General features: G+C 37.5%; 1 protein-coding gene across 3 annotated transcripts in view; it reads right to left on the reverse strand.

The window, feature by feature from the left end:
* LOC138151147 (L-lactate dehydrogenase A chain-like) overlaps positions 1-22,694 on the reverse strand; it is a 39,593-nt gene that overhangs the window by 13,315 nt on the left and 3,584 nt on the right. For all 3 annotated transcript variants that reach the window (XM_069074660.1, XM_069074667.1, XM_069074676.1), the window contains exons 3-4: positions 7,479-7,596; positions 1,867-2,040 (exon numbers count right to left, since the gene is read on the reverse strand). In XM_069074660.1, coding sequence (XP_068930761.1) covers positions 1,867-2,040; positions 7,479-7,596 — 292 coding nt within the window. The remainder of the gene's footprint in view (positions 1-1,866; positions 2,041-7,478; positions 7,597-22,694) is intronic.

The following is a 22,694-nucleotide window of genomic DNA, read 5'->3' on the forward strand; positions in this document are numbered from 1 at the left end:
ATTGGGGAACAGCTGAACAAGCTGTGGTATATAATTGTGTTATAGGAAATTATAAAGATGGGCTCAGAAAAACCTGGAAGGTTTTATATGAACTTATACAAAGTAAAATAAGCAAAACATCGTATATCATATAACAGTGATATTGTAAAAAAGTGATTAGCTGTGAAAGATTTAGCTGCTCTGATCAACACAGTCATCCATGACAATTTCAAAGGACTCATGATGAAAAAGGCTATCCATCTCCAGAAAAAGAACTGATGAACTGAGAGCAAATTGAAGTTTATTTTTTCACTTTATTTTTATTAGCAACATGACTAATATGGAAATATATTTTATATGACTTTACATGTATAATTGGTATCATATTGCTTTGTTTCTCAATGGGTAGAGGAAGGGCTGGAGGGAAAGAATTGGTAACAAAAAAAAATGAAATGAATGTATAAAAATACACATGCACACACGCGCGCGCGCGCGCACACACACACACACACACACACACACACACACACACACACACACCCATGAAGCAGAGCTGGTAATAATGGATAGAGTGCTGGGCCTAGCTTCATGAATACTTTAAGTCAAATTCTGTCTCAGATATTTACTTACTTACTTAGTGTGACCCTAGGCAAGTCACCTAACCTCTGTCTTCCTCAGTTTTATCAATTGCAAAATAAAGACAATAATATTTGTAAAGCATTTAGCATAGTGCTTTACATAGACATATAGCATAGACACATAATAGGCACTATATAAATTATTATTCCTTTCCTCTTTCTCCCGTTGATGGTAATAGGGACCTGGTTCATATTCTCTTATAGCATTAGCTTAAGACCTTCCTTTGGATATAGTAGATGCTCAAAAAATCTTCTGAATTGAAATGGATATATTATTACAGCTTTTCTTCTGAGCACCAGACTAAAAAGAGAGTAAATACTTATCATACTATGAGTTTGTTTCAGAGAAGCAATGAATGTTTAAAGAAGCCATTCAAATTTACTTACTATCCTACTGGAGTAGGACATTTTTTTCTTCCAGGGAGTTAAGGTATATTTGCATTTGGGAATTTAAAATTCTTTTGAGTCTAGTTATTATGCTGAGGATTTTTTCTTTTAAATTTTTCCTCCTATGGTTATCTTCAAATTCTATCATACCCTTCATTAGGCTGCCTCCCTATTTGTCATATAGCCAAAAGGACAAAACTAATTATCTTTTTCCAGACTTGGCTAATGAAAAGCAATTATCCAAATGAAAAGTATAAATTTCTCTTGCTAATATAAAAATTATACTTATTTCAGTAATTCAAGGATCTGTAATTTTATCAGAGTGGGTATGCCCTCACCCAAGAAGAACATAGCACCCCTACAAGAAACAGCTGTGATGAAAAATTTCATCAGCATCTATAGACATTAGAGTGATGACCCTCTCCTAATCTTGGCTTGGCTGGTTTTTGAATGACAGACACATCATCATTTGGCCTATATACTCAAAGCCTTTTCAGCTCCAGGTAGGCCCTACAAGTAGCTACATAATTGTCCTTAAAGAACCTAGTTTCAGTGGCAGGAAAGTGCAAGATGTAGCAGAGGAGGAGGACTTCAGAGTAGGCTAAGTATTCTTTTCCCATTTTTATGAACTTCCTTAAATTTTCATTAAAGTCATACAAAATAAGGAAATATTTTGGTTTAAAAGGCCTTTGCCAAAGTTGAGAATAATGTTTTCTAGAAATAAGATCCTTGTGGATAATAGGATTAGCAGTGTAAAAGAAGCAAACATTAGAAAAATAAAATCTCTTTAGAAAGTTACCCTGGATTATCTTTTCACCAGGGGAAAGGTTTTTCTAAACAGTAAAAATATAAAATGTCTGACCCGGATTAGAAACAACAAGTAGTTTGCAGTCAGGACTAGTTTTTACAATATCAGGAATAATTTTTTTCAGGATGTTCACATTACGCTGGACCAAATTCAGGCGACTTTCTCCCTCCTGCTGGCGTGCACCTGCCGTGATAATGATTATCTTGGAATTGACTGATACTCTGGAGTCTAAATAAAAGGTAAATAGAAAAACCAATCAAAGGGTGAAACATCCCTGCTACACCTTGGCCAACTAAGAGACCATTCTGTTTTCCCAGTGTATAAGTACCCACTCTCCTCCCTCTCTGGGGAAGCTAAGGCCCTGGAGAGGCCCCTGTGCCCCACCACTGTCAAATAGTAACTCTTCTACAGACCTGGGCCTTGGACACAATTTCCCAAAGGATAGTGGCTCTGCAAGCACAAAGAGATTTTCAGAATCTTATAACCTAAGTTTACTCAGGCCCAAGGCAGTATGGTGTAGGGGGGGGAGGGCAAAAAAAAAGGCTGGGTAGGGTGTTAAAAAACCTGCAAGTCTTAGTTTCCTCATCTGTGAAAGGTGTGTTCTCTCTGACTATGCCCCTGAACTCCTTGAAGATACCTGGATGTTCTCTGCCCAGCACCTTGCTTACTCTCAAGCTTCCCCTCCCTCAACCACTTCTGTCCCATCAAGATTCTTGCTATTGTTACTGCTTGTTTTTCTGACAAGGCTTATCAACAAACATGGCATCAATTTATTCACTTTGTCATATACAACTTCATTATTTGAAGTACAAGGAATTTTCAAAACAAGACAAATCCTGCTACAAGCTGTAACGTTACAAAATCAAGTGTTCAAATATTCAATAATTAAGTTTCACCTTACTTTCTTACTACTCCCTCATAAGACAGAACCAAAAGGGACCTCTCAAAGGGCATATCTAGTCCAACATCAACACAGAAACACCCTCCAAACCTGCCTGACAAGTTGAACTTTAACCCTCTATTTTGAAACCCTCCATTGACAGGGAATTCATTACCTCCTTAGGCAGCCCATGCCACTTTTGGAGGCCTTTAATTGTTGGAAAGTTTTCGTTTACATTGAACTGAAATATGCTTCACTGAAACTTCTACTCATGAATTCCAGTTGACTTTGGGAGCCAAGCAGAACAAAAGTATCCCTTTTCTAAATAACTACCCTTTAAATACTCAGATGGGTATCATGTCCTCCCAAGCATGCCTAAATCTTCACTTCTCCAAGTTTACCATCTCCAATATCCATCAACTAAGTAGGATAAGGCATTGTATCCAGGCCTCTTACTACTCGTCACCTTCCTCTGGAAGAAGTCAAGATTGCCAAGGGGCTGTCCTAAAATGGAACCAAATAGTCCCAGATGAGGTCCAACCTGGGCAAAGTATAATGGGATTATCATATATCTTGTTCTGGATACTACAACTTCTTTTAATGAAGCTTAGGATGATATTAGCTTTTTCTGGCTGCAATTTAACATGACTGACTCACTAAGACTTTAAAATCTAATGAAATTCCTATACATTCTTTTTATTTCTCTAACCAAAATGGAATACAAACCATCTTACCACTTGGGTTCACATTCTAAAAATGATAGGTTAAGTCCCTTTACTTCTCTGGGTGTCAGCTTTCTCCTCTACTAAATAAGGGAGCTGGACAAGATAATCACTAGAGTTCTAATCCTAAAGTTGTTTTCACATGAAGAGTTGTGTAGCTCGCTTCACCAGTCAGATTGGCTCAGATGACAAAACAGGAAAATGACAAATGCTGGAGAGGATGTGGACAAATTGGAACACTAATGCATTGCTGGTGGAGTTGTGAATGGATCCAACCATTCTGAAGAACAATCTGGAATTATGCCCAAAGGGCTATAAATAATTTCATACCCTTTGATCCAGAAATACCACTTCTAGGGTTGTATCCCAAAGAGATCATAGAAGTGGGAGGAAGACCTATATGTACAAAAATATTTATAGCAGCTCTTTTTGTGGTGGCAAAGAATTGGAAATTAAAGGGGTGCCCATAAATTGGGGATGGCTGAACAAGTTGTGGTATATGCATGTAATGGAATACTATTGTGCTATAAGAAATGAGGAGCAATGGACTTCATATCTACCTAGAGAGGCTTATATGAACTGATGCTGAGTGAGAAGAGTAGAGTCATTTGTACATATAGAGAAATTTGTACACAATTACAGACACAATGTATGTGTGAGGACCAACTTTGATAGACTAGACTCTTCTTAGCAATTCAAGGTTATAAGTCAACCCCAAAAGTCTCATGATGGAGAGAGATGTCTACATCCAGAGAAAGAACTGAGATTGAATCCAGATTGAAGCAAACTACCTGCTCTTTTTCTTTTTCCTGTTTGGTTTTATTTCCTCTTTCCCATTCTTCATTCCATCTGATACAATCCGTCTTTATAACCTGACTAATGTCCAATGTGAAAGTATTTGCTGATACTATACTTGATTGTATGCCACCATGGGGGGAAGGAAAGGGGGAGGGAGAGAAAAATTGAAACTCAAGGAATTGTGGAACAAATTAATAGACCAAAAAAAAAAAAAAGAAAAGTTGTGTAGCTACACTTTCTCCAGTCTGTATTAAAAACACTACATTTATCACGTCTTATTATATTCTGCTTATTATCCTAACTGCAGAAATTTTTCTGTATTCTGAAACCCTGATAGTCTTCATGTTAACTGATCCTACAAACTTTCAACTTCTGCAGATTTTGAACACGCCAAATAAATTCATCTAGAAATTGACAAAAAAAAATGTTTTTAATAGACCCAAGGGGCAGCTAGGTGGCTCAATGGATAGAGTGCCAACCCTGGAGTTGTAGGGGCAAGGTATGCCCCTCTGTGAGGAATAAGATTATACAAACCAAGGCCCCAACTCAATATGACCTTTCTATTACCCTGAGCTGTTTGGGAACAGGGATCCTGAGAACATGAGGGCTGTTCCTCTCCTGGGACCCTGGCCAGGTACTTGGGAAGAGATATGATAACTGCCCAACTCCTGGAACTAGCCGTTCCATCATTCTTAGGGGGGGGGCCTTGGAGGGATTGGCCTCTGTCCCAGGCCTTACACAAGATAAAATACTTACTAAAAACACCTGGCAGTATGCCTTCTTTGTTCTCAGTACTACTTAAACTGTAAGATTCAGACTCCAAATTGGAATCTCACTCATGGAGGAGACGTCTTGCCTGGGACCCTCCCATACGGGACCCTGACAGCTGTACTGGGATTCCCCAGCTTGTGTGGTCAGGTGTTGGTGCTTCCCCGCAACGGTAATGCTTGTAAATATATATATACATATATATATATATATCCATTATTAATCATAGTTATTTAGTTACTCTTATTCTGCTATCTTTAAGTCTCTTACTCTGTTATCTCTGGTTTCTTTCTCACTTGCCTATATATACATATATTCTGAATAAATATTCTAAAGAAATTGCCTTGGGTCTTTCTTGGAGTGCTGAGCATTCCATTTAATGGGCATCCTGAACCTCCTTAATCAGACAGGAGTCAGGAAGATTTGTCCTCCTCAGTTCAAATATGACCTCAGATACTTAATAGCTGTGTGATCCTGGGCAAGTCACTTAACCCTTATTGCCTCCCCTCAAAATAATAAAAATTAAAAAAAAATAAAAGAATAGACCCACAGATATATTCTGGGGCATGATACTCAAGACCTCTCTCCCTCCAGGATAAGATTCAGGGTAGATCCAGGCAGTTAACCTGTTCTGAATTCTGTTATAATTATAATTCTGAATAACTTTTCTGACCTGCTAGACATACAGTATCCTTAACAAGAAAACATATTTTTCTTGAACAATATTGGTGTACTATGGTCCATGGGGACCATAAAGAGTTGGACACCAGAAATAACTGGCTGTGTAACCTTGAGCAAGTTACTTAACCCCAATTGCTTAAAAAAAAAAAAGATAAGAGTTGGACACAACTGAATGATTGGACAATACACACACATACACACACACAAGCATGTATGTAAGCTCAAGAGTGAGGATTATCAAGTGCACCACCAGTCCACCAAAGCTCACAACCTAGGTGTTATCTTCAACTTCTCACTCTCTCTTGCCCCTACATCCAAATCAAACACCAAGTCCAATATTTTTCTACCTTCATAACAGGACTCACACACACCTCCCTGCTCCTCTGATGCTGGTGCAATCCTGCTTCAGACTCTCATTACCTCAAAGCCTACTGCTTGGTCTCTCTGCCTCCCCATTCTAATCCATCCTCCACTCAGCTGTCAAACTGATCTTTATAAAGGACAAGTCTGACCATGTCATCCCTCTATACAATCAACTCCAGAGGATCCTTACTGCCTCCAGAATCAACAAAAATTCTTCCATTTGTCCTTTAAAGCACTTACTTGTCCTCTCTCCCACCATATACTCTGAGATCCAGTTACCCTGGTCTCCTTAATGTCCCTTCTATTAGACCCTCCATCTCACAACTCCAGGGATTTTCATTGACTTTCCCCCATTTCTGAAATTCTCTCCTTCTATATTTTAGCCTCCTAGCTTCCCTGACATCTCAATAAAAGTTCCATCTTCTTTCCTTATCTAGTGCCTTCCTTGAGATTATCTCCAATTTACAATATATATATATATATATTACTGATTTGTTTAATTCTTTGTGTCCATATTCCCAGAGTTTAGCAAAGTGCCTGGAACACAGTAGACACTTAATAGATACTTGCTATTTCATTGAATGAAGGCACAATCTGCTTCTCTGCAACTTCTACTCACTGTATTCTACTCTGTCCTTTGGGGCCAAGTGAAACCAGAGTGCTTTCTCTTCTCTATGAAAGCCTTTCAAATGCTTGAAGACAGCTGCCATGCCCAATAAAAGCCTTATCTTTTTCAAGCTAAATTTCAAGCTAAATATTCCAGATCTTTAACTGATACTTGTATGGCATTGCTATGAGACCCTTAACCATCCTTGTCACCCTCTTCTGGACAATGTTTCTGCTTGTCAATAATAATTCCAAAAACTGAATATGATACTTAAGATGTGGTATAATTACAACAAAACTATAATCTCCTTAATAATAGAAATTAATTTCATGTGAAAAATATAAAAGAATACAAATAAATGTGAGGTAGACAAATATAATGAGGGAAGGAGGGCTTTCAAGGATTTTATATCGTAACAGAGAAACGGGTATAGTTTGATAAATATCTAGATAGACACACATCTATCTAGATTTCTACTATCACATGCATGTATGTGTATATATATGTATACATACAAACACACACGTATGTGTATATATGTATATGCAGATACACACACATATACACTGACAGTTGCTGTTGTGGCATAATACCCTTATCTTCTGACCAACCTAATTATCTGACTCCAAATACTATGCTCCTTTCACAGCACTACAATTACCTCACATAAGCTTCAGTGTCTTCTACAACTATAGAATGTACCCCTAATCTTAGTCACTGATTACCAAGAGATTGGAAAATAAAAATCAAAGAATTGTTACTAGGGGAAAAATAATTTCAATACATTTAATTTTCTGTAATAACTTTCAGTAATGTGATTGATTTATGAAACTAAATTTAAATGAACCTTTGCCAGAGACAATCTTTGGGGTACTAAAGAAAAGGCTGCCATGTTGGAGATCCATCATCTCTCCCTTCAGTTTGTCTTCCATGACATCAATAAGAGCGAGTTCATCAGTCAAGCCCTAGAATACATAAAAAGTCAGTTACAAGGAATAATGTACCTAACTAGATTTTTATTTGGATAAGAATATCCATATTTTCTGACATATAATGAAAGTTCTCTTATACGTGCAAAACCAAAAATTAACTATGTTGTTACTTATATTTCTAAGTGTCAAAAGCATAATATAGATAGATAAATAGATAGATGGATAGATATCTATCTAGATATGCCAAAAATGTCTACAAAGTGTGGCAAAAATTACAAGCCCTTTTAAATGATTTATAACCTTGGAATTATAACAAATAACTGATTTATTCTACCCTTACCTAATGCCATCATAGTCACTGAATTTAAAAGTAGGGAAAGTGCTCTTTTAAGAGCTCAACTAAAATTTGAAGCTGGTGGTAGATATTTAGTAGCTAATAATTTCTTAGTTGCTGAATATAAAAATACCAATGCCAAAATTCCAGGTTGGGGTTCCCCAATTATTTTAAATAAAATGGGGATTAGGACTCATATACTCACATTTCAAATCATTCCATATTCTCTTTTTTTCACAATTTTTTATATTTTATTTTTTGTTTTAGGTGATCGGTTTTATTTAAAAATTAACATTCTGTTCTAACACAAGGTGCTTCCCAAAATACACACAAATAATTTACCCTACAAAATTCATCCCCTCCTAAACTATTTATCAGTTGTTTACATAAAGAAGAGAAATGAATAATAATTAATAGTACATTTTGGTACTAACACTTGACAAGAATTTTGTTGCCTTTCCATGTTACCTGTATTTACATTGTTGTAGTCATGTAAATTGTTCTTTTGATTCTGCTTTGTTCATTCTATTATCACTTCCTTCAAGTCATTAAATGTTTCTCTGAATTCTTCAAGTTTGTCATTCTTTATAAAAGGATCAACAGGCTGACCAATTACGCCATCCCACTTAAAGTAACTGCTATACTCTGATACTTTAATGAGAACATCTCAATTGAAAAATAAAAGACTAAGCACAAAAAAGTCATTGAAAACCATGGGATATATTGGAGTGATATTGCATAGGAAGTGTGTTTGGATTGGCTAAGGAAAATTGATCATATCCTGTGGGTCATCTATAAATTATCAAGCTAGTTACAGAACTGAGATTTGAGCAAGTGGTACTCAAAGAGAGAGCAATTGAGTTGTTGCTGCTTGGGGGTGGGGAGGGAGGAGGAAAAAATCTCCTTCTGCAGTCTCCTATTTGTCTGCCCCCTCTCCTTTGGCCTTTTATGAACTCTGGAGGGTTTAAGGATTTGGACTTTTCCAACTGATGTTCCAGTAGCATCTCTACCTCTGCAGTTGTGGATAGTGTCATGTGGAAACCAAGAGACATAAGTCAAGGCATATTTGAAGCTCTACAGCAACCAACAGAAAAGCTGCACCATACCTGAGGGAACTTCTTTTTTATTTTTGGTCTTTTTTTAGAGGGGGGGAAGGCAGGGCAATTGGGGTTAAGTGACTTGCCCAAAGTCACATGGCTAGCAAGTGTTAAGTGTCTGAGGTTGGATTTGATCTCAGGTCCTCCTGACTCTAGGATCAGTGCTCTATATTCACTGTACTACCTAGCTGCCCCAGGGGAATTTCTTGAAGGGGAAAAAAAGACTTCCAGCACTTTTGAGTGGTCCCTTTGCCACATATGCTCTAAGCATGAGTCCAGTTTCCCTGGACTTCATATGTATTAGTAGGAAATTTGTGTGGAAGAAATTTGAGGGAGAGGGGCAGAGGATGTCTTATACTAACTCTCCTTACTATAGAACCTTAGAAAATACCTCTGTTTAGGGGCGGCTAGGTGGCGCAGTGAATAGAGCACTGGCCCTGGAGTCAGGAGGACCTGAGTTCAAATTTGGCTTCAGACACTTAACACAAAACTAGGCTGTGACCTTCGGCAAGTCACTTAACCCCAATTGCCCTGACCCCCCTCTTAAAAAAAGCAAAATAAATAAAATAGTTCTTAAAAAAAGAAAATACCCCATTCTACCAGTAATTATTGGGCTTACTAATATAAATGATAAATAATGGGAGCTTGTGAACCAACCACAGCATTAAAAGGACAACTCCTCAACCCTTCAGGACCCCTCAAGACTAATCCTAGAGTCCCAAGGTGACATAGCAGCCATGCTCTGGGAACCCAACTCTCCAGTGTGAGTGGGAGGAATAAGGTCCAAAGCATGTGTAATATGTACTTATATCACAGTACTATATGACAGCATTTCATGCTGTCAATAATCTCCTTGGGGAGAAGCCCCTTCCTGTAAGCTAACCCAGATGATCATTTAAAATGGTAAGGTAATAAAAAAGTTCAAACCTCTAAGTTCATTTCAAGAATTGTAGTGAAACTATTCACACTATTGAGGGCATGCTTATCTGAAAGCATTCACACTAAAGTCACATGTTTTATTGACTTGTTGGTCAATAAAATGATAGCTGGTAAGTATGCCAAGCTAAGCAGCTGGGTGGGATATAGGGTGGTTTATCATCCCAAAGGTCTGAGTTCTGGCTGCACATGCTCAAAAAGGTAGGGACTGGGGGGCAGATACTCTCCTAGTTAAGTACATCCAAGGCAATGAGGCTTCCAGAATGCACAGACACACATGAATGGCTCCTATCTGTATATCATGCTAAGGATACAATCATATAAACTGTGACTTAAAAGGAAAAACTTATTCCTACAGCAGAAGAGGGGACTGCTCAAAAGAAAAAGACATCCCAAAAAGAAACTGTAGAAACAAATATTTATGGCAAGAATAAACACAATGTTAATATGCAAATAAAAGTGAAATTGTAACTTTTAAAAAAATTCTCCTTAGGATATACTAGACAACTGGGTAATCTTAGAGTTAATGGCTATTAAAATTAGCAACTTCTTTTTACATAATTCTTAATTGTTTTAAAAAAATTATATATTATTATATCTATCTTCCCACAGTCATTCTAATAATCTGTTTTTCTATCTCTTAGCACCTTTACAAACTTGGAGTGAGGTGATATATTAGAATCATTTTAATTTGCATTTCTTTGATTTTTAGTGACCATTTTTTTCAGTTGTCTATTAATGGTCTTTCTTTCTTTCTTTTAGAAGACCATCCATGCCTGTTCAACACTTCTATCTTGAGTAATGGTTCTTATTCTTACATACCTGTTTCAATTTTCTAAAGATTTTGGCTAATTTTATACCTTAGATATTTAATAAAAAGCCTTCTTTTCCTATTCCATATCTTTTCTCCTGAGACTAATTTCATCAATGTAGTTTGTAGAAAGGCTTGTAAAGTTTACAAAAATGTATAAAATCGATTTTGTGTTTTGCATTCTGTTGTCTCCTTTGGTTATAAGATTTTCCCTCCTATACCTAGAATCAGTGATCAGACATTTGGAGTTGGAACGGACCTGAAAAACATCTAGTGAGCTTCCCCATTTTTAAGATTAAAGAAAATAAGGCCCAGAAAGAGAAAATGACTCATCAAAAATATAATTTTATACGTAAACTTTATTTGACAAGAATTTCTGGGAAATTTTTAAAGTTCGGCTTGAAAGTCTGGCTAAAATTAGGTTTGTACCACCATGTTATAACTCATAACAAATTGAAAACAAATTTCAAATGGATAAATTATCTAAATACAAAACCTATATTACAAAAAATTTTTTATCATAGAATGATAGTAGATAATGCAAGCTCCTTGTTTTAGATAGATGTTTGATTACATTTTAGAAAGGTTCTTATAATTACTAATTTTTTTTGTATTTTTAACATATATAACTAATGAATTTTATTGATGACATTTTCTGATTCTATTGACAGTCATGATTTTAAAAAAATTGTTATTTTTTTTTTACTTTTGGAGGGCAACTGGGGTTAAGTAACTTGCCCAAGGTTACACGACTAGTTTTTTTGTGGGGGTGTCAAGTGTCTGAGGCCGGAACCAAACTGTGGTCCTCCTGACTCTGGGGCTGGTGCTTTGCTCCCTGTGCCACCTAGCTGCCCCAATTATGTTATTATTAATATGAAATATTACATATATAATTTCCCTAACATTGACCAATACTTAGATTATTGGTCATTGGGGTTGGGTTATTTTTAGAGGGGGGAGGAGTGAAGTCAGGGCATTTGGGGTTAAGTGACTTACCCAAGGTCACACAGCTAGTAAAAATGTTAAGTCTCTGAAGATGGATTTGAACTCAGGTCCTCCTGACACCTGGGCCAGTGCTCTATTCACTGCACCACCTAGCTGCCCTAATTCCTGGTCATTGTTAATAATTATTTTATACACTATGGCCTTTTTACTAAAGTTTAATATTTTGCATCAATATTCACTAGTAATATTGGATATAATTTTCTTTCTCTGCTTTATCCTTAGTTTGCATATCAGGAGCATATTTGGAAGAGTAAAGAAGAGTTCAAAAAGGTGCCTTCTTTCTCAATTATTGAGAAAAAAATTTGTAACAGATATTATTATTTATCTTTAAATGCTTGATAGAATTCATTTATAAATATATAAATCACTCTGGCCTAGGGTTTTCCCCCATTTTGATAGTTTATTTAAAGTTTATCATAAGATCACAGGATTATGGACTTAGAACTAGAATAAACCTTAGATGCTATGAGTCCAATTCCCTCATTTTACAGAGGAAACTAAGGCAAAAAGTTGAAGTCAACTGTCCAGGTCACATAGCTAAAAGTACTGAGGTGGGATTTGAACCCAGTTCTTCCTGGCTCTTAGTCCTATACTCTATCTACAACACCATGCTCCCTCTCATTGAATTTGCTCTATTTCTCTTTATGAAATTGGTTTGACTTCTCTATTTCTCATCTTGCTAATTTTGGCATTTTATATTTTTATAGGTAATCATCTACTTCTCTTCAGTTTTGTTTTAGTATAATGGTATACAATAGATTCAGATAATTCTTTTAATTTCCTCCCTGTTCATTTTGAATTTGTTTTGTTCATTGTTTATTTTAGTAATTTTTTTTCCTCTTTTTGTTCAAACTAATTGTTTGTCAATTTTTGTTGTCTTTTAAAAAAATAAAACTTTAATCCTCAATAAATGAGTAAGCAATTCTCAAAGAAATCCAAAGTATCAACAGCCATATGGAAAAAAAAATGCTTCATATCACTAATAATTAGAGAAATAAAGACAAATAATTCTGAGGTTTTACTTCATAGCATTCAGACTGGAAAAAATGATTTTTTTTTTACTTTTGGGAGGGTAATTGGGGTTAAGTGACTTGCCCAAGGTCACATAGGGCAAAAATGATTTTTAAAAAATTACAACACTATTTTTTTTAATTTTCAAATTCTTTATTAACTTCTGGTTTACATCATTCATTTCTGCCAGATTTTGAGTTACAAATTTTCTCCCTGTTTTTCTCCTACCCACCGCCCCAAAATAGCAGTCCCTTCCTCTAATCTGCTCTCTCCCACATTTTCTCCTATACCCCTTTCGACTTTTCCAGTGGATCTCTATGCCCCAGTGCCTATATATCTTATTTCCTAATTACATGTAATATAGTATTAATAATAGTATATATATATATATATACATATATATGTATTTGATTTTAAAACTTTGAATTCCAGATTGATTCCCTTCCTCCCTTGTCACCCACCCTTCCTGGGAAGATAAGCAGTTCAGTATAGATTGTACATGTGTGGCTAATGCAAAACAATAACATAGTAGATATATTGTAAAAGACTGACTATATTTTCCTCCCTCCTATCGCACCTCCCACTTGTTCTATTCTCTACTTTGATCCTGTCCCTTTTCAAAAGTGGGTGCTTCCAACTTCCCTCCCCCCCAGCCTGCCCTCCCTTCCATCATCCTTCCTCTCGACCCCTTCCCCCCCTACTCTCCTGGTGGGTGAGATACCCTATTTAGTGTGTATTTTATTCCCTCCTCAAGCCAGATTCAATGGAAATAAGGTTGACCCATTCCATTTTGCCTTCCTATTCTTCCACTCCATTGTAACCACTTCCCCTTGCCTCTTCTATATGAGACAGTTCACCCCATTCTGTCTCTCCCCATCTCCTCTCGCTATATTCCTCTCTCTCCTCTTAATTTCACCTTTTAAGTATCATCCCTTCCTGTTAAATTGGTCCTGTGCCCTCTATGTATACCTATAAACATATATACACACATTCACATATGTATTCGTATGCCCATATACCCTCACATATAGACATATACATATTTCTATTCCTTCAACTACTGAGAAAAGTTTCATAAGTTACAATTATTGTTTTTCCATGTAGTAATGTTAATAGTTCAACTTTGATAAGTTCCTTATGATTTCTTTTCCCTGTTTACCTTCTCATGAGTCTCTTGCTTCTTGTATCTGAATGCCAAATTTTCTATTCAACTCTGGTTTTTTCAGCAAGAATAAAGCAGGTACGCTATTGATGGAATTGTAAATTTATCCAACTATTCCAAAAAGCAACTTGAAGCTATATCCAAGAAAGTCACTAACTCTTGCATACCCTTTGATCCACAGATACTACCACTCAGCCTGTAATCCATATAGATTATAAAGAACAAAAGGACACATTAACAACATCAACAATAACAATAATAGCTAGCATTTCACAAAGCATCTTACATCTATCTACTGACCTCATTTAATCCTCCTAACAATACTGCAAGCTAAGTGCTTTTACAGATGAGAAAAACTGAAAGAGGATCTTTTGCCTAGCATTACAAAAATACCTAAGTATTTGAGGCAGAATTCAATCAGACATGTCTAAGAGTATAGTTAATTCCAGGTTTCTGGAATGATGTTTGAGACCCACCTACCAGTAGCTAAGACAAGAATGAATTCATCACCTATGCTGAATTCAAATACTATGCATTTGGAAGTGAACCAATAGGGCAAATGCAAACTGCATCATGTTTGATCCCACTCTTCTCAGAAATTGAAATGGTTTAAGGAAGAGTTGTAAGTCACCCTACCTTGTTCTTGCTATATCTTCTCATTAGATATTTATTTTCTTAAAAGATAACTGATCCAAAAAAAAAAAAAGATAACTGATGTTACTTGGTTAAACCAAACTGGGGAACAATCACTGGCAACTGAAATGGTGGAATTGGGCTGATGGCATTAAGAAGATACTCCAAATCTTCAGGGGTACTCCTAGAATTCTTAGGGGTAGATAGTTGACTTAGCTCTGAAGAATAAGTTCAGAGCCTTTACAACATATGCTTACACATTCTTTATTCCATACCCATTATACACAATAAATTTCCATACAATATTTGCTTCTTCCTCTGCCTTATTAAATATTGATAATTATATATCTCATCTACTTTTTCCTTTCCCAACTTTTTTATTCTCAGAAATATTAACTCATGACAGAGGAGGAGTATCGGTGTAAAAGTTACTCTTCATCTTAACTCATGGGGTACAGTCTTGCTCATGCCCTTACATTCACCACTTGTCCATTTGCTCCACAACTCTTTAGAGCTAAATCAGTTACACCTCCCCCCTCCATCATGGATGCTCTGCAGGGCCTATATATATCACCTTTTCCTGTAGTGGGTGATGGTCCTGGGTATCATGAACCTTGCTTGAAGAAAGGTTCTCCTAAGATGCCCATTTCTTCCCAAAATGGCACCTGTTCTGGGGCCCCCATCAGACCCACCCCCTCTCTAGGAACACATCAAAGTCCCTCTGTCATTACCCCTTTAGGGTGAGACCTACCTCCTACTCCCCCCCCCATTCAAATTCCTGCTCCTACAGTATTCTCTCTGATGGCTTCCCAGCAGGTAGAGGCAGAAAAAACCTCTTCTCTCTTCCTTAGGTCTCCCCTCACCATGCATATACACCTCCACAGCTGCTTACCCTCTGCAGTTAGGAGATGAAGTTCAGTACTCTTCTTTGCTAGTATATATATGTATGTGGTAGTAGTAGTGCTAGTGAAGGAAACTCAAATGAGATCATCTTAACAATCCACACATTAAAAACCGATGATGAATATCTAGATTATAAAATGCTATCTGAAGGGCAATTAATGAAATTGGTCTATCAGTATATATCTTGAACAGGCACTGCAGATGGACAATAAGCTCAGGCCAGTATTGAATAGGAGGAAAAGAACAGACTAGATTGCATTTTGGAAAGCACGTAATACTTCCAATTATTCCAATCTGTTTCCTGACACAAAAATCCATTTTTCAATCCCAATATTATCTCAATGTTTCTGTATGGCTACAAACTGCTGACAAGTTATTAAAAAAAAATTGCAAGTGACCAAAGTATCAGAGAAGTACCTGATGGGGATAAGTAGGTTTTAGCATATTACCAACTATGACTTAGGTATAATACATGGCATGAAGGTCACTCATATAATGAAAATGAACAAAATATTTTGAGACCTAAAGGTAAGACATTAGTGCGATTGAGTAGATCATGGATAATTAATAGAAAGATATTAACAAGAACCACACAAAGAAAAGTCATGGATAAATTTTGCTATGAAAAAAGTGCCCATATTGACTATTACAGATCCACTGTAGTATAATTTCCCAAACAGTGATTTCAAAATATCATTAGTGAGATGTCAATAGATGAGATATTTAAGGTACTTTAGCTTTAATTCACACACACAGTTTTGAGAAACCACTGGGAGGCTCCAGAAACTGTATATACATTTAATAACTTTGGTTAAGGTTAATCAATCAGCAAGTATTAATTAAGCATCTTGTCAGTCAATAACTGAAGTGCCCACCAGAAATTATACACTAGAGCCCCCTTAAACCTGCTAGAGGGGACCCCTACTGGGTTCCTTGGAAACCACCTAACAATAGTAAAGAAATGTTTCACCTGTGTTGCTAAAAACATGCCACAGATTCCCATGGATTCAGATCTGTTTCGCTTCAGTAGAAATACTAAGGCTTTGTTTCAATAAGAATAATAATGAGAAAGCTTTGCTTGAATGGAAACAATGCTAACCCCTTACAAACATGTTCTGTTGCTAGCAATCACATTGTCTATAAAATTATGTCTAACAGAAAGCTGGAGGCTGTCTATTCGGTCTGAGAGGCAGTCCCGGCAGGTTAATAAACACTCCTATCAAATTATAATTGGCCGAGCTGTCCTGTCCCGTTATATCTCAGTGTCCATTACATAACCATTTATTAACCCACTATGTGTTAGGCACCATGCTAAGCAATGGGGATACAAAAAGAGGCCAAGGACAGCCCCTGCCTTAAGGAGCTAACAATCTAGTGGGAGAGACAACATGCAAATATATACAAAGTAAGACATATACATGACAAATGGAAAATAATTAAGAGGAAAGGCACTAAAATTAAGAGGTTAGAAAAGGTTTCCTGTAGAAGATGGGATTAGAATTTAGAGAAAGCTAGGAAAACCAGTAGACAGAAATAAGGAGAGATATAGCATTCCAGAAATGGGGGACAGTCAAAGAAAATGCCTGAAGCTTAAGAAATAATAGTGTCTTGTTTGTGGAAAAGCAAGAAAGTCAGCATCATTAGATCAAAGAGTACATGCTGAGACATATGGCATATTAAGATTGAAAAGGTAGGAGGACTGGGTTATGAAGGACGTTGGATGTAAATACAGGATTTGTATTTGATTCTAGAGGTGACAGGAAGTCACCTGAGTAAACTGACTACTGGGGTGACACGATCAGACATGTTATCTAGAAAAATCATTTTAGTGGCTGGAGTGAAGAGAGACTTGAGGCAAAACCACAGGGCTATTATAACAATCCAGGCATGAATTGACAACGGCCTGCACTAGAGTGGTAACAAAAAGCACTTAAGTTCTTACTATGAGCCAGGCACTGTGTTAAGAACTGATATGCTGAAAAGTAAAACAAGGCCCTCTTCCTCAAGATCACATTTTTTTAAATAAGTTTTTAAAATTAAATTATTTATTTTTAGTTTTCAATAATCACTTCCATAAGTTTTAAATTTTCTTCTCCTCCCTCCCCAAGATGGCTTGCAATCTGATATAGGCTCTACATATACATTCCTATTAAACACATTTTCATATTAGTCATGTTACCTAGAAGAATTATAACAAATGGGAAAAACCATGAGAAAGAAAAAAATTAAACAAAACAAAAAAGAAAATAGTCTACTTTGTTCTGCATTCCAACTCCATGGTTCCTTCTCTGGATATGACTGACATTTTCCATCATGTGTTCTTTTTAATAGTTTTAGGTACTTACATTGCTGAGAAGGGCTAAGTCTATCAAAATCAGTCCTCATACACAGTGGTTGTTACTGTGTACTATGTTCTCCTGGTTTTGTTTCCCTAACTCAGCATCATTTCATATAAGTCTTTCCAGGTTTCTCTGAAGTCTGCCTGTTCATCATTTCTTTTTTTTTTTTTAAAGCAATTGGGGTTAAGTAACTTGCTCAAGGTTACACGGCCAGTTATTTCTGGGTGTGGTGCTGAGTATCTGAGCCCAGATTTGATCCAGGTCATCCCAACACTGGAGCCGGTGCTCTTATTCGCTGAGCCACCTGGCCGCCCCTAAGCAATTGGGGTTAAGTAACTTGCTCAAGGTTACACAGCCAGGTGTTTCTGGGTGGGTGCTAAGTGTCTGAGCCCGGGATTCGATCTCCAGGTCTTCTCAACACTGGAGCCGGTGCTCTTACTTGCTGTGCTACCTGGCCGCCCCGTGTTCATCATTTCTTATAGCACAATAGTATTCCATTACATTCATATGCCACAATTATTTGTATATATTAGCCATTCCCCAATTGATGGGCATCCCCTCAATTTCCAGTTCTTGGCCACCACAAAAAGTACTGCTATAGGTGTATGAATGTAATGGAATACTATTTGCTGTAAGAAATGAGGAGCAGATAGACTTCATAATAACCTAGAAAGATTTATATAAACTGATGTTGAGTGAGAAGAGCAGAACCAGGAGAAATTTGTACACAATTACAGACACAACAGATGTGTGACAACTAACTTTGTTAAGCACCTCTCAGCAATGCAAGGTTATAAGACAACTCCAAGACTCATGATGGAAAGAGATGTCCACATCCAGAAAAAGAACTAGAGAGTATGAATGCAGACTGAAGCAAACTACCTGCTCTCTTTCTTGTTTTGTTTTGTTTCCTCTTTTCCATTGTTCATTCCATTGGTTATAATCCTTCTTTACAATCTGACTAATGTTTAATGTGAAGGTATTTGTAGATCCTTTGATTTGCATGCTGCCATGGGGGGTGGTGAAGAGAGGAAGGGGGAGAAAATTTGAAACTCAAGGGATTGTGGAACTAAATGTTGTAAACTAAAGGTAAATGAATAATTTTTTTAAGTGCTACTATAAAAATTTTTGTACATGTGAGTCCTTTTCCCATTTTTATTATCTTTTTGAGATCTCAAGATCATATTTTAAGAGTTAGGAGAAAACAGATAAATAACTCTGCACATCCAAGATATATATGGTATAGGTAATCTCAGAGGGAAGGCACTAGAAGTGGAAAGGCCTCTAGCAGAAGGTAGGATTTGAGGTGAGTCTTGAAGGAGACCAGGAAACTAAGAGGCAGAGGTGAAGGGGCAGAGCATTCTGAGAATGGGAGAGAAGAGGTACATAAAGGACTTCTTTCTGAAAAACTCTCTCAACTCATAATTTAGTTTTTTATACCAATGACCTAATATGTTTATTTTATGGTAAATTTAGTTCATTCATAAATATAGATGGATTTTGGTTTAAGCAGTTTTTTTCATTTAAACTATGAAAAATCCTATTTACAAAAAAGAAATTGGGGGTAATCTAATATTTTAAAATCTGATTTGTACTCCAGTTTAAGGGATGTGATTATGTACAGTAAAAGAGCATTTCCTTTTTCTTATATGATAATATAAAAGTGTTTGGCTTTTCCCCCCTTCAAGTTGATTGGGTTATTCTTTAAGAAGTAACTTGTAACAATATAGATTTCTTGGGGTGGCCAGGTAGCACATCGAGTAAGAGCACCAGCTCTAGTGTTGGGATGACCTGGGGATCGAATCCCAGTTTCAGACACTTAGCACCCACCCAGAAACACCTGGCTGTGTAACCTTGAGCAAGTTACTTAACCCCCCCCCCCATTGCTTTAAAAAAAAACACAATATAGATTTCTGGCCAGCCAATCATCAAAAGACCCAGCTGTGGCTGTCAATCAACTTTAGCCTGATTCAGCAAATCAAGTAATAGAAGTCAGCTGTCACAAACTATTTATAAAGTGAAGCTGGCCTGAGAGTCAAAACATTTTACCTACATTTCCTCTTCTTTCTTTTTTCTCTTCACTCTGCCTCCCTTTGCTACCATATTCTCCAGATTCCTCCTTTCCCCATTCCCCACAGCTCAGTCTTTCAGGTTATTTCTTTTACACATTCAATAAGAATTTATTAAATGTTTACTATTCATCAGTCACTGTGCTAGGTATGTGGCTCTGTGGATAAAAATATAAATCTGAAATAGTCTCTTCCTTCAAGGAGTTCCTATTGTATCGAGGAGAAACAATACATATATGTAAGCACAGACAAAAGATACACAAGGTAATGGGATAGGGAAGGTGGACAGGACTCTTGTATCTGGTGAGGAGATGGGTTACAGAGGTTTCACTTAGAAGATGGTATTCAAACTGTTTTATAGGAAACAAGATCGTATAAGGCATAAGTGAGGGGGAGAGTGCATGTAGGCATAGGGGGTATTCAATGCAAAGACATAAGTTGTGTGTATTGTGTGTGAAGAACAGCAAGAAGGCCATTTGTCTGGACCAAAAAGTACATGAAAGGGAGTAATGTATAATTAAGGCTAGAAAGGTAGTTTGGGGTCAGATTGTGAAAGGCTTAAATGCCAAAGAGAGTTTACATTTGGTCCTAGAGGCAAAAAGGAGCTACTTGAGCTTGAACAGGGGGAATCACATGGTGTGGTAAACTGTGGCCAAGGCCTGAGACTAGGGAGTGCAGTGGATAAAGCATTGGGCATGGAGTCAGAAAGATCTAAATTCAAATCTGGCCTGAGACACTTACCAGCTCTGTGACCCTGGGCAAGTCACTAGCTTCTGTCTCCCTCAGTGTCCCCAACTGTAAAATGGGATTAACAACACACCTACCTCTCATGGTTATTGTGAAGATTAAATGAGCCACTTGTAAAGTGCTTAGCACTATGCCTGGCACATAGAAAGCACTTAATAAATGCTTCCTTCCTTCATTTTGTGGATTTAATCAGGTCCTAAAATGCAGTAAAAATTTCAAGGGAGGAGCTAAGATTACAAGCTGTGTGAGAATGGGGATGCTACTAGACAGAATCCTGCAATATAGGCAGCAGTTATTTCCTGCATAATTGAAAGCTTTGTACTGGTGAAGCAGCCCCTGGCCTTCCCATTAACAGAAAACAAAGCACCTCCCAAGGAGCACACAGTGCCTTCTCCCACCTGGCAAACTCTTCACTCCCATCCCAAGTGTTGTAAGAGAAAACAGCCATGGCACTCAAATGAACAGAGCCAGAACTAACAACTCACATCCTCACAAACTACAAAAATCTTTAAGAGTTCTTTGCTTGTGTCAGATTAGTAATTTATATCACTCCACTGCCTAAGATTAGGATGGCTGGATAGTTGCCCAAGGCACATGGTCATGTCTACATCTGAGAAAAAATCACTCTGGCAAATGTGTAGAAGATAAATCAGAAAGAGAAGCGAGCTGAAACTTCGAGATTAGACTATTAGATAAGCTTATAGAGAATATGAGTAAGATCTTGATTCAAGGTTAACTGAGGCAGCTAGGTGAAAATGTTGGACCTGGAGTCATAAAGACTTTTGGGATGCATCTACTGCTCGCTCTCTCTCTCTCTCTCTCTGTCTCTCTCTGTCTCTGTCTCTCTCTCTCTCTCTAGGCCTCCCTCCTATTCTCCCCCAACTCCCTCACCCCCACCCCAATGTGGCTATACATAAGAACATCTATTTATCTAGGTAAGCCTGAGACTGAACATCAAGTCTCAGATTGCCACTTCCACGTTGCGTCTCCTTCCTTGAGCACAGATCCCTGAACAACAATGGAGAAATGGATTTATAGCCTTGCTACCTTGTTAGTTCAAGAGGTCCCAAGTCAAGTACCCGCTGCACAGAGGGAAAAGATTTTCCAAACTGTACCACTTCACAAAGGAAAACACTACTCTGAGAACCCTGCAGCAGTAAGACTAAAGAGAACCAAGTTATTTCCTGGTTGACCAGGAGATATGGACCTTGTGAGATGCTTGGACAGTGTAGATCCTAGTTAAATATGAAATGGCAGTCCTAGATATTTTTACAACCCCAAAAAGTTGCCTTTACTCGTGCAGATGAATGTCAGGAGTATACCAAGTTTTTTGAGATGGTTTATCTTCTTCTGTAATAACTAATGTTCTTTTTTTTTGGGGGGGGGGAGGTGGTGTAAGGCGTGTTCAGGGAAAACTAGTACCTCTGGTGTGAGGGTTGCCAATCCCTTTTCAGGGCTGCCTTCCACCTTTGGTGTTCACCTGATTACCCAACTCTCACCTGTGGCTCTAAGATGCTGTAGCATGTGCAGTGGCTACACCCCAGTAAACTGTTTCAGCACTTGGGCTAAACCAGGATTAGGGTAACTCAAGGGTCTCAAACCTGTTAATCAGTTAGGGGGTATCTATCCCAAGCATGTGAGGACTTCCTCTGGTGGAATGGGCAGATGATTTTAATTTGTTCCAAAGGACATAAAGGCGGCTGAAGCAGGCACTGGAGGGGTTGTGAGTAGAAAAAGCTTAAGAAGCCTGCTGTATAACACTTAGAGCTTTGTTAGATATCAAAGACACCAAGGTCATCCACTGCATCTCAAGCCATCACCAATCATCTTGACTTTGTCTTGTCACTAGACTTGGAAGACTCTTGGAGAGTAAGGCCAACGACTTTGAGCAACTCTGCCTCAATTAAATCCAATTCATGCTCAAATAAAAAAAAAACATCACCCATATCATTTTACCATTTTTACTTATTCCAAAGTCCTGTGGCAACAGGCAAGTGATGAAGCAGCAGATGCAGATACACTGGGAGCTATAGTCACAATCCTGCACACAGGCAGTCCAGGCCACAGGCTCGTCTTCTCAGTGG

This window comes from Petaurus breviceps, unplaced genomic scaffold (genome assembly GCF_028583685.1).
Source record: "Petaurus breviceps papuanus isolate PSGF00001 unplaced genomic scaffold, PetGlider_PUasm1.0 140, whole genome shotgun sequence".
In the NCBI taxonomy this organism is placed as follows: domain Eukaryota; kingdom Metazoa; phylum Chordata; class Mammalia; order Diprotodontia; family Petauridae; genus Petaurus; species Petaurus breviceps.